This window comes from Talpa occidentalis, unplaced genomic scaffold, assembly GCF_014898055.3.
Source record: "Talpa occidentalis isolate TD23 unplaced genomic scaffold, MPIMG_talOcc4v2.1 talOcc4.4, whole genome shotgun sequence".
NCBI lineage: Eukaryota > Metazoa > Chordata > Mammalia > Eulipotyphla > Talpidae > Talpa > Talpa occidentalis.
In genome coordinates, this window is record NW_023604295.1 from 145,794,332 (window position 1) to 145,821,568 (window position 27,237).

General features: G+C 55.2%; 1 protein-coding gene across 2 annotated transcripts in view; it reads right to left on the minus strand.

Moving 5' to 3' along the window:
- Nucleotides 1–7,799: 7,799 nt before the first annotated feature.
- PINX1 (PIN2 (TERF1) interacting telomerase inhibitor 1) overlaps nucleotides 7,800–27,237 on the minus strand; it is a 47,115-nt gene continuing 27,677 nt past the window's right edge. For both annotated transcript variants that reach the window (XM_037526544.2, XM_037526545.2), the window contains exon 7: nucleotides 7,800–8,657. In XM_037526544.2, the coding sequence (XP_037382441.1) occupies nucleotides 8,184–8,657 (474 nt within the window). In that variant the 3' untranslated portion in view covers nucleotides 7,800–8,183. The remainder of the gene's footprint in view (nucleotides 8,658–27,237) is intronic.

A 27,237-nucleotide genomic window follows, 5' to 3' on the forward strand; every position in this document is an offset into this window, starting at 1 on the left:
CACTGTCATTCCCGAGTGCTGGTGAACCGCCTTCGGGTTATTAGCCACTGATGTGGATTAATTGTAAAATAATATGGCAAACTGGAGGGGAAGCCCTAAAAGTAAAAACAGGAAAAGAGACAATTCATACGCTAAGAAAAGAGGAAAACAGAATTTTTAAAAGGTTCTATTAAAACCCCAGAAAGCAGAGAAATGGAAGGCAAGCACAGAATCAAAAGGGAAAAAGGAAACAGAAAACAGAAGCAAATACAGTTGCTATTAAATCAGCTCCCCCGTCACCGTCAACGTCAATGTTCCACATACACCAACTTGAAGACAGCGTTGGTCAGGTGGACAGACAGAATCCCGCCCTAACCAGCAAGATGCAGAGTAGAAGGGAAGGACTGTGTGACACACTAATCCAGAGACAGCTACGGAGCACGTTCACTTCCGAGAACGCAGACTTCCGAGCCAGAGACGGTCTCAGGGGTAGGACGAGCATCACCCAGTGATGAAGCCGGCTCTAAAATCAACGCCCCCCCCCCATATCCTTAATTTGCATGCACGTCACAGCGGCCGTCAAAGCACACGAGGGGAGCGGACAGAGCTGCCAGGGGCATCACGGCTCCGCTTCCAGGAGACCCCCTGAAGGGGACCGGGAGCCGCCGCTGGCCAGCACCCGCCGCCCGGACGGGCATCTGCGTGTGGGTCAGCCGCTCCCCTCGCGTCACAGGCGCTCTCCGCGCTAACCTCACACGGAGCCCTCGCCTACCCCACGAACACCGGGCGAGCGTGCCCTCAGGCGCGGTCCGTCAGACCAGGAATCTAGAGCCGAGATCCCTGAAAATCCCCAGATGCTTGGAGGCGAAACCACACACCACCACACAAGAAATTTCAGGAAAAAGTTTTAGATATTTTGCCCTAAGTAAAAATTCAACGTTTTAACACTGGCGGGATGCAGAAAACGCAGTGCTTCGAGGGAAAAGAGCTGTGCCTAGAGAGAAGCAGAGGGCCGCCTGCATGTATCTGCAGAGAAGGAAGAGCTAAAACCAGCAGCCTACGTTTCCGCTTTAGGGAAGAGGAACGAGATTGAATTAAATCCAAAGTGAGCAGAAGAAAAGAAACAATAAAAATGAGTGCGGACACCCATGGGACTGAAAATCGGAACTTAAAAGAGAAAAATTAACGAAAACAAGGGCTGGCTCTGTGAAAAGGTCGATGAAACAGAGACGCCCCCAGCCGCGCCGAGAGCTAGAAAACACGCGTCACGGACGCCAGACACGGGAGCGGGGACACCCGCTCGGACCGCAGGACGCGGAAAGGACAATAAAGAAATACTGTGAAAGACGGGCCCAGACTGGGCAGCCTGGACGGGCTGGGCCGACTCCTGCAGGACGCCCCCTGCAAGACTCACGCAAAGGAAAAGACGAAGAACAGGCGCCGTTAAAGAAACTGAGTCAGTAATCATCTGAAAACAGAAGGTCCTGGGCCCAGAGGAGTCCCACCAGCACCGAAGGGAGAAGTTATGCCCATCATCTGCCATCCCTTCCAGAAGACGGAGGAATGTTTCCGCACTCGGTCTGCCGGTCTGCGAGCCAGCCGCGCCGCCTTGAGAGAAAGGAAAGGCCCAAGCCAACCCCCCGTGGACACGGAGGCGGAGGTGCTCCTGGCACAGCAGCAAATCAAGTTCCAAAATGTACAGAGAGCCTGAGGCGCCTCGGCCCAGCGGGAGCGACCCGTTAGGCAAAACTGGGTCCGCATTTGGACGCCAACGAATGGATGACTTCACCTCAACAGGTTGGAGAGAAAAACGGCGGATGGTAGCAAAAGACACAGAGGCAGGCGACAAACGCCAGCACCGGATCGTGCCCCAGAGAACACTCAGCGAACCGGGGTGCAGAACTTTCTCCAGCTGACGGAGAACAGTTACCGAGCGCTGCAGCTGCCATCACACGGGACAGTGAGGACCCGAACGCTGCTTTGTGAGGTGAGCCCCGAGGCACGGCGGGCCCCGCCGGCACCGCCCGCCAGCGTGGCGCTCAGCACAGACCCGGAGCCACCGCGGAAAAGGTGGCCTTCGTCACCGCGCACGACACGGCCCCAGGAAGGACGCTGCGGACAGGCCACGGACTAAGAGAAGATACTCGGCTGTGGGAAACGTCATGATGTATTTTTTCTGTTTTTCAAGCAAAACTACATGACTTTTCCCACACCCCAACAGTTGCAAAAAGTCCTTGATTTGTGTGAAGGACGTAGCCAAAGCATGCCAGGGACTCTGGGGGTTCAACACCAAGGAAACCAACGCCTAAGTTTGTAAAGAAGTGGGCAAAAGGGCTGGACAGACGCCTCCCCGCTTCCCTCACTGACGGTCTCGCTGCCCTTGTCAAAACCCGCGGGGCCACAGGTGCAGGGCTTGCTCTCCGCTTAGCTGCGGGCTTACGTGTCCTTTACGTGGTGACGCAGGGTTGGGTGGCCACGGCTGTGGAGTAAGCCTTGAGATCGGAACGGGTGAGATGTCCAGCTTCGGTCTTCAGGACCCTTTTTGGCTACTTGAATCTCCTTGAGATTCCCTCGGAATTTTAGTGGGTTTTTCCATCTGCAAAAGCCATCGTGGGGACGGTGATCGTTGAACCTGCAGGTCCGTTGGCTGAGACCGTACGCCATGGGCCCCGAAGCTTTGGCGGAGACGACGTCCTCCGGAGCGGATGCCTGCTACTGTGACTCTCCAGCGGAAGCGCGAGGCCTTTGTTCTCCCGACTCGCGAGGCACAGTGCACTGAAGGGTGAGCTTCTTGAAGGGGGGCAAGGCTCTGTCACACGGTACTCCTGACCCCCAGCGCAGGCCTCAGCCACCGTTCTGACGACCCGGAGGGCCAGTCCTCGGCTTGTGAACGACGCAGCAGCTGTCAGCGCCTGGCACCCAACCTGACCGCGTCACGCACTGAGCAGAAAGCAGCAGCTCAGTTCCTAAGAACAAGCTCCCAGCACAACACTCGCAGCCTCTCCAGGGCCAAAAAGGGGTGGCGGCTGCTAGAGCTGCTCTGTCACTCCATGACCCGGGGACTTGGCCCCGGTCCTGCCCCATGGACGTGCTCAGCAGCTCAGCTCTGCAGGAGGCGCCTCCGGCAGGCACCCCCCCACCCCCCAGGCAGCCCCTGCCTCGCGCCCAGGCCACACTCATTCCCTCTGCTCCGGGCGCACGGCCCGTGTCCCCTGTTCGTCTCGGGCTGGCAGGGCCTTGCCCGCACGCAGGGTTTGGCAATCCCTTCAGGCCGCATTGCGACAGCTTGCTGGCCGGCTGCAGAGTCCCAGGGCGGGCAGGATCCCGAGGCCCGTCACCTGAGAAGCCTTGAGTCAGGGTGCCAGCCCCGCCCGCCCCAGCGGGTGCCTTAAGCCTTCCTGGGACTCGGGTGTCTTCAGGATGACCTGGCCACACCTTAGGGTGTCTCATCCCCAGCCTGTCAGTCAGGTGGGCGTGTAGCCGGGCAGCACGTAAGAGGTGGTGCAGGGGCAGGGGTGGCGGGGGCGCGGGAGAGCTGCCTGAGCTTTTCATCCGGGCACACGCACCTTCCTCTGGCCCCGCCGGCTCTTGGCAGGGCCCTCTCTTCACATTCCCCTCCTGCGCGTGGAGTGTGCGGAGCGGTCGCGTGTTTTCCCTTCATGCTTGTCTTGTCACGCCTCTGTGAAGAGGGAGATGGCGAATAGGGTCCTGGGAGGTTGTCGCCTGAGATGCCAGCGGCCAGGTGACCGTCACAAATGCCCTCGGGAGACGTCCCTAATCAAGCTCTTGTGTAGGGGCTAGTTACAGGGTTGGGAATGCCCAGGAGCCCTAGTGGGGCCCGGGGCACCCCGCAGTCCCGGCTGGTGCTTCACTCGCCGCGCTGCCCTGCACTGCTCCACGCCAGGTGCTGTCCAGGGCACTCCGGGAGGACGACCGTCCCTCAGAGGCCCCCGCTCCTCCGGGCAGACTAGGGGGGAGTCGAGAGCTCCGTGGCAATCCCGCGGAGGGAGAGAGGGCCTCGAGCCTGGGGGCGGAGGGCTGGGGAAGCTGGGATGACGGGGAGGCAGCGGAGGGAGCAAAGAGGAGCCAGGTCGTGGCCAGAGCCAGATGGACAGCGGGTGGGGACGGGGCAGCGGGTGCAATGGCCCCGGAAGCAGCACTGCCTGGCGAGCTGGTGACCTGCGGCAGCGGGGGCCGGCCCCGCAGTGGAGGTGGGCCTGACTGGGGGGGTGGGGAGGGGAAGGAGGCCCGTGAGCTCTGGGAGGGAGACTCAGCAGGTGGGAGACACTACTTCCCTCCATTTGGCCAGATGCTGCCAGGCGGGAGCCGGGAGAGGCCAGGCCGGCCTGCATCCCCCCAGCGCTCCGGGACACGGTGGCCACTAGAGGACAGGCTGGGGGACCCCGAGGGGGCGGCCCCTGGGCGGATGTTACTCCACCCTGAAGGGGCCAGGCCTTCGTCCCAAGTGGGGCTCAGTAGCGGTTTTCAGGACGAGTGGCGGCTTTCCAGCGCCCGGGCACCTTTCCCCAGGGACCCTCCACAGAGGAACTACAAACAGAACATTCGAGATCTAGCTAATTACAAAATTCTTTGCTGTTAAAGAATTCGGTTTTCCTGGAGTCCGCTGCTCCCGCTGACGCAGACGCTCAGCTCCGGGGGGAGGAGAACTGGGCGTGCTGGTGGCACCGGCCCACGCATCCCTGGGGGGCACTTGGGCAACCCAAGCGCAACCGCCCCCAGCCTCCGCCTGCCGCCTCACACCCGCCCCCTGCCACGGGCTCTGCGGTGTCCCCTGCGCGTGCCGGAGCTCCCCAGCTGGCAGCAAGCACCCTTCTTTGCAAGGAGCCTCGTATCCCCTTATCAGGGGCCGATGCCACCCTGCCCACTAACGGGGAGCGCGGTCGAGTGCCCTGGGCCTCGCGGCACGACAGGCTGCGCCCGCAGCGGCGGCAGATGATCAGGTGACGTGGGCTGGCTCTGCCTCCGACCTGGACGCCGCTGCTGCGGGCTGGTCCAGGGGCCCAGGCTGCTGAAGTTGCTCGGAAGCTGTTTCTAAGAACAGGCCCCGGCTCGCTCCTGCCAAGTAGGCCAACAGGTGAAGGCGGGAAGCAGAGGGGCTGCGGCCGGCTCTCAGGACTGGCAGCATTTTCCACCGATGAGAAGAAATTCCTTTACCTTGGTGGCTTGAAGCAGCTGAGTTACCGACCCAATTTCCCAGCAACCTCTTGACCAAGTTGTTATGGGAAACCCACAGAACTTCCCACATGCAGGCACCCCAAAGTATGCTCTGCAGCTTGGGTCAATAAGAGGAACTTGAGTGCCCATAAGCTTCTTGAAGGCCTGCGCCGCCTCCCCAGCCCCTCACCCCGCCGCCCTCAGCGTCACATCCGCTTCCTCCTCCCGCTCCCAACCCCATGTACACGCCGGGCTCGTCCTTCTATCGTAAACCAGCTGCTTTCAAGCAGCTTCTCGCTGGAAAGCAGACACGAGTAAGAGCTTCAGCAACAGAAAATTCCACTGAGCCGGACAGAGGAGGACGTGGGAAGGGCGAGGGCCGAGAAGGGGCAGGGACCTGTGAGCGGGCTGAGGGGTATGAAAGCGGCCCCTGGGGAAGCGCCTCTGTGAAGGGGGTCGGCGACGGGGCAGCCTCGCTCAGGGGGGCCACGAGCGGGTGGCGGCGAAGCGCCTGGGACGCCTGGGACGGGGCAGGCACCGGGCCCACCACGCTGGGGTCACCTGCTCAGCACCGAGGAGCGCCAGAGCCTCTTCCTGGGGCAGCGCTGCCTGGAGCCACGGCCCCTCTGAAAGCGGGGGCGCCGGGAGAGCAGTGAGCCAGGGCGCGCACCTCCTGGTTGAGTGAAACTTCAGGAAAAACGCAGGGGTCGTGCGTTAACCATCCAAATGGCATCACGCCGATGACAGGCACGGCTCGGAACCATCCCGTTGTTCAACTTCCAGAGGTGCAGAAGGCTAAGCAGCCTGAAGTGAGACACCCGCGAGCAGTGCAGGGTCTCTGCGTCCTTCTGGAGGGAAGTGTCCGCTTCCTTCGAAGCAAGTGGCCTCGCTGTGCTCGGCCGAGCGGGCCATTTACGTGAACGACCCACTCGGGGCTTCGTTCTGCGGCCCGCGGGAGCCACGGCCACACCGCGCAGCTGAGGGCACGCTCGGGCACGCTCCCCTCCCCCTCCAAGCACCTCAGCTCCCCCAGCTCCTGCCTGCACTGCCTCCCCAGCCCCTCACCCCGCCGCACTCAGCGTCACCTCAGCTGCTCTGGAAACACCGGTCTCCTCCGGCTCCCAACTCCACGTGCACGCCGGGCTCTTACTTCTACTGTAAACGAAGTTTAATAAACAGGCAGTCCACACACACACACACCACACACACACACCCCCCTCGTTAAATGGCACCATCCCCCTTTCCTTTCTGGAACTCCAGCTTCACATACAAGACAGGACAGGCAGAGGTAACCTGGCCTGTGCCCGCTGTGAAGACAAGGGGCTCTGACCCTCCTCGGTGCCTTCCTAGACTGGGCCTGGTCTGGGTTCTGAACTCTGGGGCCGTGAAGCCAGCGCTGTGACACCGGGAGGCTCTCCCGTGGGGTGTGCACGCACGCAACTATAAAACCAGAGATTCGTGAAACTGTTTTTCAACTCTAAGACCCCGGGCCCCAGCTGCACCGGGGCACAGGCGCAGGATCAGCGTCTGTCTCGGCGGCTGTCACCCAGGGCCAAGCGGCAGGCCCAGCCCGGAAAGGCCCAGCTGCTGCCTCGGCCCTGCTGCTCCGACACCAGCAGCAGCAGGACAAAGGGCGGCCAACCTGCGAGGGGAAGGCGCACGGGACGGAGGGGGGCAGCCAGGCAGAGGGAACAGGGCGTGGAAGGCGGAGGAGGAGGAAGAGGCCGGGACTAGGAAGGCAGAGCGGGGCAGGAGGAGAGACGCGGGCCGATGGCTAAGTCCGCAGCCGTTTCCTCATCGCGGCGCCCCGCGCAGGGTGTGAGGGGGTCTGAAGTCACCTGGGCAAACCCAGAGAGTTTCACCAGCAACTCGGGACCCACGCCAGGGCGTGGCAGGAGGCAGAGCAAACGCGAGGGGCCGCCGCCTGCTCCGAGCGGGGCTGGGGCATCGGGACGAGTCATGCAGGCCTGTGCCCCGGGAGCTTGCACGGGCCCAGGGGACAGTCCTGCTCACAACTCCCCGCAGGCACTTCATCTGTGGTGCCCCCGAGAGGAACAATCTGCGTGTTCAAATATGATCGACACATGCGGCCACATGGAGGCAACCAAACAGTCACCGAGCGGGACGTGAGACCAAAGAGACCCGTCTGGGTGGCTCCGTGGTACATACGCAACCACAGAAACCAGCGTGGACGCAGGCCGGGGGCCGCCCGGGAGGGGAGAAGGCAAGGCCTGGTGACTCCGCAGGGACGGACACTGCGGGTTATCTTTTCCTTTCCAGGTGAATGAATTCGTGACCTTAGACCCGGCTTTCTGAGCCTCCGCAGACCTCCGTGTTGTGAGAAATGAGGGGTCCGCTCCACAGGATGCTCCTCAAGCACCCCCAAGTGGAAGGACTTGTGACTGCCGGAGCCAGGGCCCCCGGGGAGGCTCCCCACCCAGGCAGCCCGCAGCCCTCCTCCTGAACGCTGCCGTGTGGGGAGACCGCAGAGCGCCAGCGCGCGGCTGCCACCGCCCAGTGGGCGAAAGGGCCTTGGAGCGACTTCCCCACGCCAGCCAAAGGGGCCCGAACAGCGCTCTGGTCGGGAATGGAATCATGTAATACCTACTTGGCAAAAAATGGCTGGCTGGCTCTAGAACAAAAAGAACTATCTGAATCCAAACTATTGCCTCCTAATCCTTTAATTAGACTAAGCCCTTGAGAAGGAAGCTCAGCCGCCGTCACTGAGGGGACTCGGGACCGTGCGGACGGCGCTTCCAGCGCCAGCTGCTGTGCGTGACAGGGAAGGACACACACAGGGGAGGGCAGAGCCTCGGGAGGAATTTATTTGCTGACGACCCAAGGTTGGGAACATTAAAAAGTTCTCCTGGAAATATGGTTTGGGAAGAGGAGGGTGAGCCCCAGGCCCAGGGCAGGTTGAAGGAGGCCCTGCCCGCTCCCCCCGGGGCAGGCTCTGACTTCAGGCCAGGGGTTTGGCCTCAGGGCGCCCGACAGCCCACGGGGAAGGGCAGCCCCCCCAGAGGAGGGAGTTATTTAGCACCTTTCTTCTTTTTCTTCTTCTTTTTCACCAGGGTTTCCTCCAGGGGCGCCTCCACCGCTGCCTGGGCTTGCCTGTGGAGCGGTGTCTTCCCTCTCCTGTTCCTGGGCTTCTGAGGCAAGTCCTGGTCCTCAGCTGGCCACGCCCCGTCGTCTCCGGCCGCAGCAGCAGCTTCTGCACTGTCGGCCTCACGAGGGTCTCCGGGCGGAGACTCCACCTGCTCCCTCTTCTTCTTCACCTTGGCCTGGGGATGGGTGTGCGTCTCCACGTTTTCATCTGTTTTCTTTCTTTTCTTGGCCTTTTTCCTTCCCAGTTGGGTCTCCGAAGGGCTGGGCCCCGCAGCCGAGCCCTGGGCCTTGCTCTTGAGCTCTGCCATCCGCTGGGCAAAGTACTCCTGGATGGTGAAGGCGCTGGTGGTGGTAGAGGAGGGCACGTGCCCGTCCGGAGTGGCGGGGTGGGACTCGTCCTGCAGGGTGGGGAGAAGAGTTAAAACCGGTTAAGCACAGCAGGTTACTGTCACAGCATCGGGGCGCTCACCCCACCTGGGGCAGGGGCCCAGGAGAAGTGAGAAGGTGGCCAGCACTCAGGGTGACACTGAATTGGGCATTGGGTTGACCAGACGGAAGCGGACTTCAGAAGCCAGCCCGCAGGCCCCTCCGCGGGCTTCTGAACTGGCAGCGCCTGGGCGACACGTCATCAGCGGCGATCAACTTGCCGGAGTGTCCCGTAGGAAACGGATGCTGCCATCCTGCAGCCCTGGGGCTCTGGGACTTGGTGAGACACCCACTTCCATGCAATCTTTGTCCGTGACCTAGAAACTTAGCTGCCCCTGCCTACGGTAACCCCCGTGGGGCCAGGGCCCTGGCCAGCAAGGCCCGCAGGTCCCTCCATGGCTGAGCAAGGCCCCCGGAAGCAAGAGCAGTGTGCCCGGCTCCCCCACGCCCCCTCCCCATCGTGACGCAAACGAGCTGCTCATGATTATGCTAGTCTTGTCTCTAAATATGAAGCATCACTCCTAACAACTGGGATTAAGTGAGGTTTACATTTTAATTTTAACTAAAACCATGAGCTATAGTCTTGAGAAGAGAGACGATTCCTACCACGACAGGCTGGGATAAAAAAGAAAAGCTGGCACCCCGACTGGCTGAGCGCTGCAGGAGGGAGGGGTGCGAGCGTGCGCAGGAAGGCCCTCGCCTCGAGGTGGAGGGTGCACGGGCCACTCTAAGTCACGCCAGTGTCTGGAGCGACCCTGCTCCACAGACTGAGCAGAAGCCAGCGGCCGACAGCTGCCTGGCTTGTCCCTCGTGCTCGCTGATGATGGTGTTTCGACCCCTTGTATGTGGGGGTGGGGGGAGAAGTTTTCTGAATAAAGCAGTTTCCAAATTAGAAGTCCACAAGTTACTCTGGCCTCAGGGGCCAAGGTGTGCTGTGAGCCGGCACGATCACAAACCAACCCCAAGCCCGTTCTCCCGACATAGTGGCACGGGAAGGCAGCTCAGCGGGTCAGAGCCTCGACCCACTGGGAAGGTGGGCAGGACGGACAGCAGAGCCCCTGGCCCTGGAGCAGCGAGCCTGCCAGTCCACCGAGGGCGACGCAGAAAACCCAGGAGCACGTGGATATGCCAACCAAGCTGCACTAAGATGTTATCCACCAGGTGTTATCCACCAGGTGTTATCCACCAGCGTTCAATTCAATTCCCATCAAGTAACACTGAGGGAAAAAAAAAAAAAAGACAAAAACAAAACAGCTACCCCACCAGGAAGAAAAGGACATTTTGTCTTTCTGTGCCTACAATGTTGAAAACAGCTACAATCCTGCACAGCAGAACGAACCACGGTGTCAAGGCCTCCCTGGTGCTGGCCCAGTCTGGTGTGAGGGACAAGGTCGAGCCATCCACCAAGGGCACATGGTCATGCGGTCTCTGAGAAGGGGCTGGAGGAGGTCCCACAGGCCCGGCTCAGAGCATGCTAATAGGAGTTTGTCTTATGTGGGAAGACTCTTCTGGAGTGTATCTGAGTCTTAGGAACTCAAATTCAACTTGGGGCTTATGGCTCACACTTTGCTCACCTATTTACTACCTTCTGAATTCCTGCTCCTAACAGTTAGGTCACACTGTGGTATTTTTTTTTTTTTTTTAAGAGTTACGTATTTATGCACACAAGAGCTGGGGTATAGGCCAGAGGCCTGGGTGGTGAGAGGACTCACCAGAGACAGAGCGGATGACAGAACAGGCAGACTGACTGAAACACACTGCTGAGGGGAGCAGCGGGGAGACAGGAGAGGTCTGCTGTGCCATGTGGGTTGCTCCCTGGCTGGCCCCATGTGGGGTAGCTCCCTGGCCAGGGATCAAATTCGTGCTGCAGTGGCTGCAGACAGCTTCATAGATTATGTCTTAACCCCTTGCACCACCACACTGTGGTATTAATCACACTTTTACTTATTGGAAAAATACAAAGCATTTTGGAGTCACTTGCTGAATTCAGCGGCCTTTTCAATCCCAGAAGCAACTATGCTCATGATCATACCCTGGTGATATGGCATCTAGTAACCTCAGGCCTGCGCACGCACCAAGCGTGGCAGGGCATGGAGACAGCAGGGGCTGAAACGGTTGCTTGTGTGCTAAAAACTGTCTCATGGGCTAATCTCCAAAGCCTCATAGGCTTCTCATTCCTTCTACAGCTCATGAGTCAAAAAAACATCCGAAGGCCGACTTTCCCCAATGGTAGCAAGGGCCTCAATTTTCCCTACCAGTAACTATTCTGAAACCCAGGGGGAGCAGCACCCCTGAACCAGGAGGGACCTGGGACGGCCCGGCTCCATCACAGAGGGAAATCTGACTGCAGGGCCGCTGCCTGGATGTCCCCGAACAAGCAGCCATCGCTACCTGGATGATGGTCACGCATGATCATGTCACCTCCCGGGGCAGCGGCCTGGGAAGAGGCCTCTTCTCCACTTCACAGGCCCCTTTTCTAGCCACCCCCTGCAATACTCTCCAAAACTGGCCCAGCATGGACAAACCCATCCATGGCCATAATATTCAGGACTAAGGTCCCCGCTCACCTGTGATGACGGCAGAAGCGAACAGACACGAAGCTTCATGGCAAGAAACTGTCACCGGAAACAGATGCTACTTTCTCCCTGGAAAGCAACTATCTTGTCTAGTTTGCTCTTCAACTCAACAACTGCCTGAGGCCAGGTTTAAGATTTTTAGAATTCGTCAAATTGGCATGCGCGTTTCCTTGGCAAAGTGTGTGGGTTGAAGCAGGAAGTGAAGCCCAAGCTGGACCCCCACACTGCAGAGAAGACCCCTCCTGGGGATCCCCTGCGCCACCAGGGTGCGCTCCCCCAGCTCACCTGCTCTCAGGTTTCTCAGCCCCAACAGCAGGTCTGGCCCGGACTCCAGAGAGTGCTGGAAACCGTGGGCTACTCATGCCTCCAGGTAGGAAATAAAAGACCGTGCCCAGGGAGCCTCGAGAGAGCAATGAGAATACCCCCACATGCTGCTAGCGGTCTGAAAGGTGCGGAACCCTGTGTTTAAGCGCTCCCACACATCTGGAGGCTTGAGCTCCACGAGCTTCTTGTAGGGAATCCACCAGAGGCCCAGCTCCTCTGCAGCTGCTGCCCCAGCGCCGCTGCATTCACAGCCCGCGCTGGCCAGATGTGGACACTGGTGCTCCAGCACCCGCATTCCGCGCCAGTCAGCGACTTCTCTGCTGTCCCCAGAGACGGTGGTAGCGTCTGTATGGGACAGGACACGAAGCAGTTTGCACAGAGAATGCAGGGAGGCGTTTGGGCAGATACACCATAAACAGAAAAGCTCTGGCTGGTGTGGGAAGGAGGCTCGCAGAGCCTGTGGGCACCCACCTCTCTCATCACCACAGATCTGAGCGACAAGAGCACAGAAGCCTTCGATTTCCACATCAAGACACAGATCAAGGCCAACACCTCCAGCAAACTTGCCTCCTGCACCCAGAGCTCCAGGTAGAGGATGCAGCGACTGTGATCAGCTGATGGCTGCTGCTAGTCATGACCAGCGCGCACTGTGCCTGAGTCTGGTCGTCAGCCTGTGCTGGATTAGTCTGAAAAGCTAAACTTCAAACCAGCAATCTGAAAGGACATCTTGTAATTTTTCCAGACTTTTCAGGAGAACAGCTGTGACAAACAGAAACTGGTAGGCAGAAATTGCACCTGTCTGGTTTATAGAGATTCAGCGATGGAATGACGTTCTGCCTGGTTCAGATGGAGGTAGTGCTGGGGAGTGTGTGCACAACCACGTCACTGCACATTATCCTGCCCGTCTAATAGTCCACACGCCACCACAGCACCTGCGGGGGATGAGACCGGACGGAGTGGGCCACTGTGGTGCACAGGTATGTCACGGTCCATGCTGGACTGGCCAGGCACAGGCCACTGCCAGGGGTGTAGGTGGAACTGTTCTTACCAGCAAAAGAAAAGGCGGGGGCACAAGGGAGTTCAGGGCACGTCACAAGCAAAGGCAGGAGCTCGTTCTGAGAAGACAGCAGGGTAGCGCACCCCCCCGGATGCTCCCCTCGCTCAGGGAAAGGTGCAGCCAGTGCTGTATCTTGAACTGAAAACACCACTTGGAACGGCGTTCCTAGAAGCAGCGGCAGCAGGGACAGAAGGCCGGGATCCTCACTGGACAACAGGAGGGCAGCACCAGCCTCAGCTGGGCCACTGCCTCAGATGAAGGCGGGGGCCAGCAAAGCAGCTCATTTTCTCCCACGCACCGGGTCAGCCGCTCAGATCATCCGGCCGAGAGAAGCCGCGCAGATATGGTCCAGGGGCGCGCCAGCAGCCCCTTCCCAGAGACTGCTGTAGAGCCCCAGGGTCTCTGGGGAGGGAGGGGAAGAAAAGAGAGCGGGTCTCCAGGCTCCCAGAAGACGCTAGGAGGGGAAGCCGCAGGGACTCGGGGGACAGGTGTGTACAACGCACTGGCCACGCCAAGACAGACGAGGCTCTGCAAAGCAAGATGACCAGTGTGACACGGCGCCAGCCCTCAGGTGGAGTCTAAAGATAGTCCAGACTGACCGCACGGAGCACCTCTGGGCCCCGGCCCGCGCCCTGCCCTTGAGCGCAGGACAACAGCGCGCCTGTGCGGGGCTGCAGCGGGGCTGCCGCGGGGCTGCCCTCCGACCGCTCCACAGCACAGAAGGCTGCAGGGCAGTGGCAACTCCAGCTCAGGTTCCAACAACGCATCTGAGAAAGGTTTCAGAGAACCTGGCATTTTGAAACTAGAAACAGAATACAAATAGTATCTGGGATAAACAGTCAAGATTATTTTTAAAGAGAAAGGCAAATCAATTAGGCAAAAAAATACTTTATACAAAATAAGTCCCCTTCTCAGTTCTCACGCACCATGTAAGATCGATCCTCTTCACGTTCTTTTGAGTTAACCAAAAATCAAAATACTCACAGGAGTAAATTTAGTAAGGCCAAATAATTTTATGTTTAAAGGATACTTAAGTTAGTAATGAGTAAATTAAATTCTGAACTCATTAAGGCATGTAGTAAAAAATAAGATCTGTTATAGCTCCTACGTTAGTGTTCATATCACAATAAAAATTTTCAAAAATAGGGCCTCCCTGGTAGCACAGGGGTTTAAGACACAACCTATGAAGCTGTTCGCAGCCTCTGCAGCACGAGTTTGATCCCCAGCTGGCCAGGGAGCTACCCACATGGCGCAGCAGACCTCCCCTGTCTCCCCGCTGCTCCCCTCAGCAGTGTATTTCAGTAGGTCTGCCTGTTCTGCTCCCCGCTCTGTCCCTGGTAAGTCCTCTCACCCCCTGCATCTCTGGCCTGTACCCCACTTCTTGTATGCATAAATAAATCTTTTAAAAAAAATTTCCAAAAATAGTGTGAATTTACTTTTCTAATAGAAAGTAAACAAGAAAACCAACCACCAAAGAACCCCCTCAACACAAACCCTAATCAATAGCCCTGGGATTGCAACCAGCAAGCGCTCGTAAAAACAAACATCACGGCTGTTAAACACATCCCCCCTCGCTTCCGCTGTTACACTACCACCTCTCTCATCTCTTGAGTTTTATGTATTATTTATTTTATAAGCTAAGATGGTAAGACAGTGAGAGTTCAAGTGACAACACTGCCTCCCCCACCTGCTCAAATCCAAAGCCGGCTCCCTGAGCAAGACCTGCCTCCGCGGGACTCACTGCCACTGTCGGGGTGTCTCAGACCACCAGGGCAGGCGTTCTTGAGTCTCCACGCCATTGTGGGTCAAGATTTTGGTTACAAAACAAAAAATAAAAAAACCTAGGAAAACAGAATTTAAAGACAAGTTCCGGTCCAGATACGCCACCACCACCAACTGCTCACACACATGCCGGCGCGCTCTCCGTGCCTGCGGCCTGGTCCCAGGCCACTCTGAGGCCCCGACTCTGAGCAGCGTGGCTGTGAAACAGCAGCCTAAGGGAGGGAGGAAGGCGGCCCTGAGTTCAGAATACAAGAGGCAGCAACCTGGGTGTCAAAAATCAGACTCCATCTGACAGAGGCCTGATTCTGAACCTGTCACGGGGCCTTCTAGGCCCCACTTGCAGAACAAGGAAATGAGGCTGCTCAGTGACTTCGCCCAAGTCTCAGCAGAGCACCTTCCTTCCAATCAAATAAAAAAAAGAAGGCCAAGAAGTAACCCTCAGGGGAACTGCGGTTCAGGTGGGGCTCAGAACTTTCAAGAAGAACAGTGCCTTTGCCATCACATAGCATGCAACTCTCCAAGTGGTTCCTAATTTTGGAACTGGAACAAGGGGCTGTCTATCAGAATTGTCCAGGGACTGCTTTCTCCCCAAAATAGTAATAAAGTTTCAACCCTCATCTTCCCAATGCTGTAAAGTCCCAAGTTGCAAACTGGGGACCCAGGACCCAGGGGACGGAGGAGGACGTCATGGGCTTGGGGAGGAGTTGGGAACATCCAGAGCCAGGTCTCCCGCGCCCCACCACGCTCCCTCAGACTGCCCGCCAGGAGCAGAGCCTCGCCTTCTCGCCAGCCCTGCCCTCAACCAAAGGGAGGTTCTGCTTCATCCCATTTTCATGACATCATAGAATGGAAATCTGGGCGAGAATGTTATTTCTGCTTTTTTGGCAGGACAAAGGGACAGAAGGAAAAATGAGCCAATATTTCACTCTTCTCCAACACTAGGCCATCTGCGTGTCAATTTCTTATCACAAAACCTCCTAGAGCCATGGCTTGATCCGGTCAACAAACAGAAAGCCAAATCTAATCCTTTCAGGCCCGACCTGCGTCCTCGCAGAAGTGGAACCAAATTGAACGCCCAGAGGCCGGCGTTTGGGTCACTCCTCCCCACGCACACGTGGTTGATTTTTCTTCTTTGTAAACGAATGTCTTAATATGAAGTGGTGGTTGTCAATCTAGAAGACGACGTAAATTTTTACTGGTACTGAAACAACTTTCGAGAAGGCGGTGACCCACTTTCTCCTCTCTGGCGATGCGAGCAAGTAGAGGCAGGCCCGAGCCGTGTTTGAAGTCCGTGCTGCCAAGAGAGGGGCGGTTTATGTCTCCCGTCCTAGGCAGGAAGAGGATGCACTCTCCACTCCGTGTGCGCGGGAGAGATAAGGGCAGAGATTTCTGTCCTCAGCACCTTATCAGCTTTTCCTGCTACTTCCCAGAGCAGCCGGCACCAGACCTGGCAAGAAACTAAACCGGCCGGAGGAGGGGGCTGGGCGGGCAGCCGCGGGAGTGAGGGAGGCAGGGAGGAAGAACAAGGAAGAGAGGAGGCTTCTAACTATCTTGCAACGGTCTGGCAACAACAAACAAAGGTGCCTCTCACACACGCTGGCCTCTGCTCACACGGCAGCTGCGGCTAGAAGTTTTCCTAAGAACTTCCTTTCTGGCTGGGAGGCGCCACCACGCTCCTTGCTCACAGCCCTGCCCGAGCGCCGGCACTACTGGCTCCTGGGCACGTACCGGTGAGCACATCTCCTCTGGCACAGGAACCTCCATTTACACAAGCAGTTTTCTGGGGCCAGGGCACTCACAATTCCACTTCCACCGGCAAAGGAAAAGCAAGCTCTGGGGCACGCCTCCCGGCAGAGCAGGCACTGGGGTGACGCGCCCGAGCCTGCGACACATCACACAGGTGACTCTAAGAGGGCATGTGCTCTGGGGATCCTGCTTGTTTTCCGGGCTGGGGTGAGGAACGGGGATAGCTGCGGCCAGGAGTCAGGACTAAGGGAACCTACTTCTGGACACAGGGATCCCCAATGGACTCATGCGGAAGTGACACAAAGTCGGCAGTCTTCTTAAAATTTTCATCATGGAAATGTTCACACATATAGAAAAGCAGAGAAAACAGTATGCTGAACCCTATGTGCCCACTACCCACCTTCAGTGATCACCACACGCCATGGCCAACGCCACGGCCAGCGACTCAAAGTGGACAGAGACTATCCATCTCGAAAAGGTGACAGTTCCAAGAAAAACTCCATAAGTACAATCTCATCACATAAAGAGACTAACACGCACCCCCTATCAGCATGAAACAGTGACTGCTCATTCCCACGGGCTTTGTTGGCTTTGGGTTCTCGTTATGATTGATTTCAGGTTCCAGATAAGGGTCCTAGTGTGACTGGTTAATTCCTTTTAGGCTGTAGGTTGACTCCCCTCTCGTTTCTGCAAGTCACTGTGGAGGAGAGCGAGCCCTTTGTCCAAGACAGTGTCTCAGAACCGGGCGGTGCCAAGTGGGTCCTTGTGAAACTGACCAACCCGGCCCCAGGGAGCTAGAAACTCAAATCCATAGGCTGTCTTGTTTCCACGCCCCTCTATGAAGAACTGGGCTGGATTCAGAATGAACTCAGTTTCGGAAGAAAACCTGTGCTGTTTCTCTCTTTGACCCCAAATACATGTACCCTCTGCGAGAGGCGCTCCGAGGCCATGCCGCGGGCACACGCGCGGAGCCTCGGGACTGCCGCAGCCCTCCCAGCCACACACACGGGCAGTAAGCACGGCGCAGTCTGATGTGGGACGAAGGGGTGAAGAGGGGCCTCGAAGCCCAGCTCCACTGCAAAGTGCACAAAGTTGAAACCACAGAGCAGTGAAGACAGTATCACCGAGAGGGCAGAGAGCATGACCGGCAGTCCACGGACGTGTAACACAACCAAACTCTGAACGCCATTCCTAAGGTCACAGTGGAACAAACGAACCTGACTCAACAGCCAGCTGGTTGACTACATCACAGAACAAAATTCCAGGAGACTTAAAACACCCTAATTTGGCTGTATAAGCCTAGTGTAGTTATACCTTAAAGAGAAAAGGAACTGGCAAAAAAGCAACACAGAACAAAATACAAATGCTTCATCTTTCTCCTGATAATCAGGTCACTGGTGTTATACTGTGACTACTGAACAGACAATGGAAATAACCAAGTGAGTAATGTGGTATTTTAATGCTTTTATTTCTAGGATCAATAGATTCCAAGGTTTCTTTCCATGGGTAAATAAAGATGAAAGATTAACGAGGTTAAGTCTCTGAATAGGCACTGACTGTATATAAGTGTAAACACTTAATAGATTTTATCATTAAAAAAACACCTCAGGGCTCTCTCCACGGAACCAGGCTGAGGACGAAACGCCGAGCTGGTGGCGACGAGCAGCCCGCTGCCCAGAATGTCCTCTCTAAATGTCGTCGCCACCCAAAGGAACCGCGTGGAGATGGAGGACTCCAAATCCGGGGCCTGCATGTACAAGGTGGGCCTGGTCGCTCCCCAGGTAGGGAGGAGTGAGCAATACCATTTGGGTCATGTCAAGAGAACCCAAGGGCCAACTCCGACTGGGTTAAGATAGAAAATCTGATCAATATAACAATAAACGCAATACGATGAAATACATCAAATGTATGTCAATCCATGAGTGACACAAGAAAGGAAACGCTCTGGCCACCTTCGGAGAATGTTAGACAAATGCCTTCATTTGAAAACTGGCCAAGGAAACAAAATACTTACAGAGTTATTACCTCAGGGCCACCAAATAGCAGGTATGGGGAAACTTCTAAATTTTCTCTAAAAATGAAAGCAGAAAAGATATGGAGGGAGCCACGGATTAAAAAAAAACAATAGATCATCAGCCAGATGTTAGGTCACGCTTAGGGTCCCGATTCAAAACAACTGTAAAGAAAACCCAAATCTCTGACCTTCACGAACACTGACTCTGAACACTCACCAAAGGTGACGTGCGGGGATCGCCCACTCTGCCAGGGTACAATCATGGTCTCGGAGTAAACATTTTTAAACAGTCCTTTAGCATCCAGAGACCCGCAACGAAGCACGGAAGCGTGCTCAGAGCACTGGCATTTATTTCAAAGCAACACAGGGAGGAGGTGCGTGGGCCCTGGCCCTCTCCACCCACCCTTAGCGCTTAGCCTGCCACTCCCAGGAGACCCTCTGCCTTTCAAGCAACTTTGTCTGTGTGGAGATGACGATCTTTTATCCATGCAGACCTGTCAGAGAACGAAAGAGGCCAGACCAGAACCTGGCTCCTTTAGGCCACCGCAAATGCCACCTTCTGTGTCTGGGCAAGCTGGCTTCATCGCCACATCGTCTGGGTCCCCACACCCTGGAGCGGCACCTGCGGCCGCCTCTGTTCTGGCGGGCAGTGCGCCTCTGAGGACTGTGAGCAGCGATGGTGTCTTGTTCCTGTGCCCATCCATCGTGCCACCACGCCGCTGCTGAGCACTCATCAGGGAACAGGAAGGCTCTGACCAGAGGAACGAGGGAGGAAGCAAGATGGCAATGTGCGTGGCACAGTAATGACAGACAGTAGATACTATTCCTTAGGTGAGGTAGCGAGAGGTCGCACTGAGGTGAGTCACAGACTCTGCCTGTGGAAACCAGGGTGTGGGCCAGCACTGCCCCTGCCCCTGCAGCATAAATGAAGAGTGAGTGTCAACAGCTAACTTAGCCACTAGCTCTAAGAAAGTGCCCACAAGGTACCAGCCAAACAGTTCTAGACCCTTCTAACAATCCCTAAAAGTTGTCCACATTAGACCGTGGCCAGTGACGACAGCGTGTCACCATGGTAGGCACTCTGTCTCTGCCTTCATTTATATACAAACATGGGCTGCACAGCAGAGCAGGGGGCGCCATCTTGGCCTCCCAGTGTGCTCATGCCCTGGACCAGCAGGAGGGGTGAGCGTGAGGGTGACCATCTATGTCAACCGATTTAACCACACGAGTGATTCACTGTCACTGTAACGTCAGTCACAATTTTTCAAAAGATGTCCAGGTAGACTCCCTTAGGGTCACACAGTGAGCAGGCATGTAATTTCCAGTCTGAAAGTTAACAGATTTGGAATAATACTCTAAAGCTGACATGCTACTCACAAGTCTTGATGAGAAACAGAAATAAAAGAAAATCATCTTACTGATTTCTGGAGTACTCAACAATTAAAAGCCACCTTCCCTTTAGAAAAAGGTACTGGTGTGAAATGTCTGTAGAGAAGCTTCCCCAGGTCAGCTTTTCTGTTTGTAGAAATATCAACCCCATCAAATCTAGCTTACTGAAATCAAGATAGAAAATAAGCTTAAGCAATTGTCAGACAGCTATCTGGAGTTCAAGCTCCTAGAACACGTCAAAGTCCATCAAGTGAAATAGACAGCATGCGTGGGGACGAGCCACAGAAGGGCCCGGCCACACCTCGGGGCAGAGGGTCCTGGAGGCTGCCCACCAGCCCTGCCGTGACTCTGCTTAAAACAGGCCTCAGAAGGCAAACCTCAAGGCTCACTCAGCACGAGCTCTTGGCGGGCCGAGCCCAGGTGCAGAGAGAAACCCCAGTGAGTTTCCCAGATGCTCTGTTGGCTTCAGGTGAGAATGAACAAAACCGTTACACCGACTCCCAGTGAACACAGAGAACTTGCACGTCTCTCTAGGGAAGAAAAGCTGTATCTGGACACTCCCACGAAGGTTCTCAGGTGAATTAAAGACTAAGTTGTAAACAGAACTCTTTGGTTGTTATAAAGTGGTTCCAATGTAATTATATAAAATTTACAATTTAATGACTGATAAACATCAATAAATATATTAAATCACATTTAAAGCTATTAGTTAAATCCAACTAATTTAGGGCTGGGTCCTTCTTGCATTATCTTTATGGGAGGTCTGGCCTAGGAAATTACCAAATCCTCCTTAATAGAACCAAGGTCTACAAAAGACAAGATTCTTAAAGTTCATCCAATGGTGTTGAGGTGATAAGGATCCAAATGACTTAATTACAAGGACCTCCAAGGCCAAGGTAAATATTTAATTTACCTAATAGAAATGCATTCAGGTAGCTTCAAGCAATTTAGTAACCTTCATTTATATACAAACATGTGCTGTACTAATTACAATCAGTTCTTATCAAAGCAATCCCACTGGGACAGTTTAAATAAGGTGGGATTGTAGCTGCTTTTTCCGCTGAGTAAATGTTCTTTTCCCTAAACTGAAATAAGAAATGAATTATTTTGAATGCAAATACTTTTCACAACACTGAATAAATGAAAAGACCAATCTGTAAGTACCCGATTTGTGTAAGTCTGCTGAGCACGCAGCCGCTGGACACGCGTGCACGTCCTCCTGTCCAGTGCAGGCTGTGCGCAACTGCATGAGGGCTCCAGTGCAGGCTGTGTGCAACTGCATGAGGGCTCCGGTGCAGGCTGTGTGTCTGCGCGAGGGCATACCCCCAGTGAGGAGGCAGTCACGCTGACTATAAAGGAACACAAAGGATGTGCTAGGAATAGTTTTTTGCTCATTAGCTAGACAAGTGTGGAGATTGTTAGAAGGCAAATCAAATTACAGACGGCAGAATGAGTTACCTAAAGACTGTGGGCTGGCCTGCGGCTACGAGAGGAAGGGGTCTCGTGAGCGAAGACATGGGAGGGGCGAGTGGAGGCCACTCACGTAGCTGGCAGATGCTGGCAGATGCTACGGGTCAGAAGTTTCTGGCTCCTGATTCCTTGTCACCTTCTCACATTTTCATTAATCCAAAATGCCTTGTAATGCTAAACGGATGGTAATTTAAGTTACAGGAAAGGATTTGGTGTAGTTTCTTTATAAAGTAAACTTATCAAAGGTCACTAGGGAGACAAAATAAACAAAATCTAGAACCTAGAAAACTCTACAAGACAAGGAACCCGAAGTTTAAACAATGAACCACAAGGAAAAAGAAAGACAAGGAATGGGACCTGCAGCTCAAAGGGCTCACAGACACAGACCCCCCAGGGCCGGGTCCAAGCACACACATCGACTGGCCAGTCGCGAGACAACAGGGGCCATGTGAGCGCTGACGGGGCTTGACACCAAGAACTGCGGTTCACGCCTTCAGGCACTGCCATGGCCTGTGCTGAAAAGGATAAAATGTGACCGTGTGGGGAAGGCTGTCCAGGGATGGTCTGGCTGCAGGGGAGAGCGGGGGCCGGCAAAGGCTGGCCGTGAACTGATCACAGGTTGGAATGGGTGGGTAGGGGCTCTTCTTGCTGCTCTGCTTTAATTATACTTAAAGCTTTCCACAATAAAATGCTTTTTAAAAATGAAAACCCATCTGCCACTGGAACAGAGGACTTTTCCTGAATACAGTACATCAGCCAAGGCAGAGAAAGTGACACCAGGAGCTGGCCAAACTGAAGCCAGCTCTAGTCCTACAACCACAAGAGAAATGGTAGTGGGCCTCCTGCAGAGGAAATGGGGGGGGGGCAACCCCCCAGAAAGGCAACCCCACCTGTGCGCTGACTCAGAGGCGCAGAGACAGCGGAGAGCTGTGCTTCCCCCTGAGCTCATACACCGCCGACAACAGCGCTGCTAATGTTAGAACAGGGTTTTTCCCTGAGAGAGTCACAATTCCTCTTGCTGGCAAAACAGGAACTGATCCTAACAGGAATATTATGTAATACCAGGGAACTGAGGAGACTGGGAAAAGCAGGATGAGGGGGAGAGAGGAGGGGCAGGATGAAGGTGGAGGTGGGAATGGCAAAGCCCAGGCCCACTTCCTCCAGCGCAGCCCAGCCGGTCCCCTCTGCTCTCCCCTGAGTGCTGAGGCCACTAGGACACGGCCAGGGAGTGGAGCTAGCAGCAGTCAATGGAGGAGTGTTCTAGAATGCATCTGGTCAGCCAGGGCAGCAGGCAGCACAGGCCAGCTCCGAGAGACAGATGTGTGCATGCGTCAAGGCTGGACACTGTGGCCCTGTTTTCCAGCTAGCCAGGAAAGGTGGGTGCTATTTCTACCACATCCACATGCCTCCACACACCAAGGTCTTAATGATGGATAGTTCTTGGTGTTTGGACCATGGCTTTTCCTTCTAAACCCATTGTCTAGAGGCAGCAACTTCTCTACAGTGAGTGGTCACTGCTTTCATAATGAAGTCATCTCTGCCCGCAGAGACATGCCCCGTGAGCTCAGGGCACGGCGCCCTTTCCTGCAGGCTGCAGTGTTCCGGTCAGGCCGCAGTCTGCCTGGGTGGCAGGTGCCGGCCCAGGTCTCTGAAGGCGTCCCGGTGGTGACAGGCGCAGAGCTCCGCCCTCCTTCCTCAATCACCCCTTTCCCGCAGGGCCCAAAGGCCCCCACCCGCGTAGGCGTGCACAGGGACAGGAGGGGCAACTGTCACATGAAGGGACGGGACAAGGCGGCTCGGGAAGACAGGGCTCCAGGGGAGCGGGGACCTGCAGATGCAGATGGACCCAAGGGACAAAGGCAAGGCAGGCCCTACACCGGGCGACAGTTGCCAGCAAATGCTGCGGGACACACGTTCTCAGCACTGGCCGAGCGGCTCTGCTGTTCCGCTTCTCCAGCAGGGACCCACCACCTGCCCACGAAGCTACCTAGGTGGTCCTGGAGCCCTGATCCCCACATCACTCCGGTTCCCTGGGCATCTGTCCCTTTATGGCTGGAATCCGTTCCTTTCTCTCCAGTTCTCAGCCGACCTTGGCCCAGGCTTCCCAGGCCTCTCTGGAATAACAGCCTCCAACAGGGCTACCTGGCCTTGCCCTCCCTCACCCTTCCTCGTTCTTATTCTTTTACCTCCAGCACCCATGAGGCCCTTTTGAAATGGTAAAAATAACCAGGCCCCCCCCAGGCTTCACATCCCTCAGCCCACAGGCCAGGACCCCACCTCACCTCTTCCTTAGCGTCTCTGGGAAAATCCTCCCTTTGGGGACCATGACCCACATTCCAACATCCGCCCCAAAATCCAATACAGATCTGTAAACACTCTGGTGGCAGCAAACTGCCCTCCCTTGCGTGTGAGAAGCCTGTGTGGGTCAGCCCTTTTCAGTGAGCAGCAACGCATGGCGGTGGGGGAGACCTTGCCGGTGGTAGCTGCAGATGACCAGCCTGGAACGCTGAGGCTCCTCCTGGCACAGCAGCAAAGCTGTCAGGGCCCAGGAGCCGCAGAGCTCATCTGGGAAATAACCCCACAGGTCAAACCTGCTTGGCAAACTAGTTCAGTTTGGGCTTCGGGCAAAGCCAGAAGCACAGCCGTGCTCTTCTCAAAGGACAGCGAGGCTCTCTGTGTTCGGGGTGTCCCGGCGTGGCCTGACTTTCTAGTAAGAATCTGACGTCACAGCTGGGAGAAGGGCCAGGGTGGGGCTGCCTCGCTCTGAGCTGCACAGGGAGTGGGTGCCTGCGGCCTGCGGGCATCCCGGTGCTAGGACCCAGTGGAGATCCTCTGGGATCCAGAGCAGAAAGAAGGGACTTTTGGCAGCTGGGGACTGAGGACAACTTCCTAAGTCACCTCTGCACGTGGTTCCCTGCACCCCGCCTGGGGTGATGAGCAACTGTAGGCCCCCACTCCCGAGAGCCATCTCTGGTGAGGCTGCGTGGGCGCAGCCCCTCACCTGCTGGCCTCTTCCACCCACACCTCCAAGTACGCTCTAGATGTCGCCTTTGCACTCATCATAAAACCCTCCCTGCTTCTTCCTGTACCAAGACATTTGCCCCTTATGGATAAGCTAGACACGTCCTCCTCCAGGAAGGTGGGAGTCCTGGCGAGGGACAGCACACCATCAGGGTTCCAGAGAGGCCATGTGCGCACCCCAAACTGCACCAAGATAGCCAACGATCTGTCTCCTCGAGGGCACTGGAGATCTGGGGTGCAGACAGGGAGTGGACCGTGCCTTTCTTCTCGGTCCCTTGCTTTGACGGGTGGCCCTGGCACCCAGCAGATGCTCAAGAACAGTCCATGGGGTGATTGAACGAAGGAGACCCACAGCGAAGAGACCGGCTTTGTGACGGGGCTGGATGGCGAGCCGGGAGCGGACCACAGGACTTGCATGGGGCTCAAGGAACTTTCCAAAAAGCTTTTCACAAGAAGCTGTATTGACAGGTGAATGTAATAGAAACACAAGTTCTAATTAGGACAGGATGGCCTGAAAGTTGTCATGATTCATGGCCCACAGCATACCCGTGCTAGTAACCAGTGACACATGCACACGTGACACAGCAGGGACCCGCGCTGACGAGGCACAGCACCATGTGTACTGAGGTAGCCGCCAGGTGACTGCAGAATGCAGCGTGCTCTGCTGACTGCGGCCTGGGGCACATACTCTAGGTCACTGCGGCCTCTCCTCTCTCCCCTCTCCCCGGAGGAGGTGGCTCTCCCTGCCATGGGGGAGAGGGCTCCACACCCCACTCCAGGTCCTGGCTGAGGGCTCCTCCTCTTCCTTGTGCCAAATCATGCTCCCGTGGCCGTTTCTCAGCAAGCTGCTCCAGGCCTTGCCGCCACTCGCAGTGCGCGTGCTGTGTGCCAGATCTTGCCGTGAAAGAGCTTCGAGAAGCACCAGCTTGAGTTAGCTGTTCGCCCATCTACAGCTATTTTAATAAGCATATTCTCTATATAATTCTCTATTAGCTGCTCTATAAAACATTTTCAAGCCAAATGACTACGGCCTAAGCATCTTCGGCGCCAAGAGCTGTGTTCCCAAGCTCAGCTTGCTCATGAGTTTGGACCAAGATGATGATTTTCTCTCCAAAAAGCTTCAAACGGGTGACAGTGAGGGAAGAACGCACAGGTCCAGTGGGATGCAGACCCTTGTTTTAATCTTTGTTATGAAAGGATGTTAATGTCAAACCAAATAAAAAGATCTCCACTTTCAAAAATAAAAGTAGAGTGAGGATAAGTCACTTGGCCTGGGGCTCTCTGTCAGCACCAAGTGAACACAGCCCACGCTGTCAGAACAAATCATGATCAGGTGAGTCATCAGGGAGCCTCTCAGTGCATTCCTTCCTTCTCACCTGCAGAGGCTGTGCTCAAGATAAACTCAAAACGAGCATTACTGCAGTGAACACCTATTAACAGACTGAAACGAGGCAAAATCATCCCACTGGGCATGAGCAACCTTTCGGCCCAGGGCAGCCTCTCTGGCGAACTGGAGAGCCAGCATGGTCTTCAAGGCCAACAAAGGTGAACTGTTGGGAAGTGGACTTGCTAATTGCTTAGCAATTGTTGGTCATTAGCACAATAATTCATGGATTTTTTTTTCCTTCAAAAGCGAGACTATCCGGGAAACACAGCAAAGGTATACTTGTAGAAACAGACTGTCCAGAACCAAGGTGTCAATGCTCATACACTGGGATTAAAATCTGTCACTACAACTATATTAAAAAAAATAGGCTCTATACATACATTCACACAGACACCTCTTTTTTGTTGTCTTACCAAAAGTGTATCTGCTCAAGGTTGAAATAAATTCAATTACAAACTGAAGAGAGAGAACCTATGCCTTCAAATCAGACTTTTAGGATTTCAGACTAAAATCTGAGTGTTTAAATGTTTTTAAGTGGTATTTTGTTTTCAGTGACATTAAGCGCAGAAAGCACTCCCAATTTCTCCCAGGAACAGAAAGACCATTTACTCAGGGCAAGAGTCCTAGTCCAGGGCAGATTAGGAGACTTGATGTGAGGGAAGGAAAGAACTGGCAGACGAGGGTGGAGGTTAGAAATGAACACAGCACACACTTCCAGATGTTTAAAGAGGTAGATGTTGTGTCCATCTAGAAAGCAAGTTATTATTTACACAACCAGGAAATAAAAACCCAAAGCTCCCTGAGGCTACTCAAAACTCTAGGGCTAATTCCCTCCACAAGGACCACAACAAAGCCCCCTGGGGCTAAGATCAAAGTGAGAAAATTCACCAGACCTACACCTCCCCCCTCCACCACCCCAGAGCAGCCAGACTCCCTCTAGGCCAGGGAGGTCCAGAGAGTTCTCTGAGCAGCTCCCTTCCTTGCTGTCTTTCTTAGCTGCTATAATCAAGGAGGCAGAAAGGGGCCTTCAAAAGATGCCAACACAAATTTTCAACCATCTATATCATGTTCAGTAAAAAAGCCTTTACCTTGTAACTAACTACCTTGTAACTTCCTTTACCCTCACTGCTTATAAGAAAAACCAAGCCTGGCACAGCAGTCTTGCATTTTTTAAATTAAAATTTATTCTCTGGTATCCAAATATTATGATAGTGACAAAAAAGGCAACAAAAAAGGTCTTTATTCACAAATACTTGAATCTCCTCTCAAGCTGCCTCAGCTTCGTTCTCCTTTAATTGACACAGAATTTACATGGACACCTGGAGCAAGGGCGCTAACTGCAGGAGGTGGATGAAGAAAAACTGCTATGCCCATAGAAGAATGGTAAAGGTACTGATTTCATAGAGGGAACTGGTGCCAAGTGGGAAAGCTTAGCGATCGGGAGAACTCGGGGCTCCACGGAGAGTGAGATCCAAGACAACCTGGGTGAGAAAAGCTCACCCAGTGTCACCAAATGCCAGGCAGAGGCCTGGGGCCTAGGGCAAGAATGGAGACATCCCAAGGCTGGCGACAGGCATGGGGTGTGGCCCACTGGAACCTGGTGCTGGCCCTAGTTCGCTCTGGCTGGAGAGGGGCCGCCCCGCAGGCAGCGCAGGGGCTCAGGGCAATGAGAGCAGTGGGCTGAGGTCAAGACTCAGTCTAAATCACCCAGAGGGGCTCTGTCCCCTCGCTGTCTCCCCTGGGGTCTGATACCTGCCCTGCCTAAATCACACGCTCCGGGAAACAA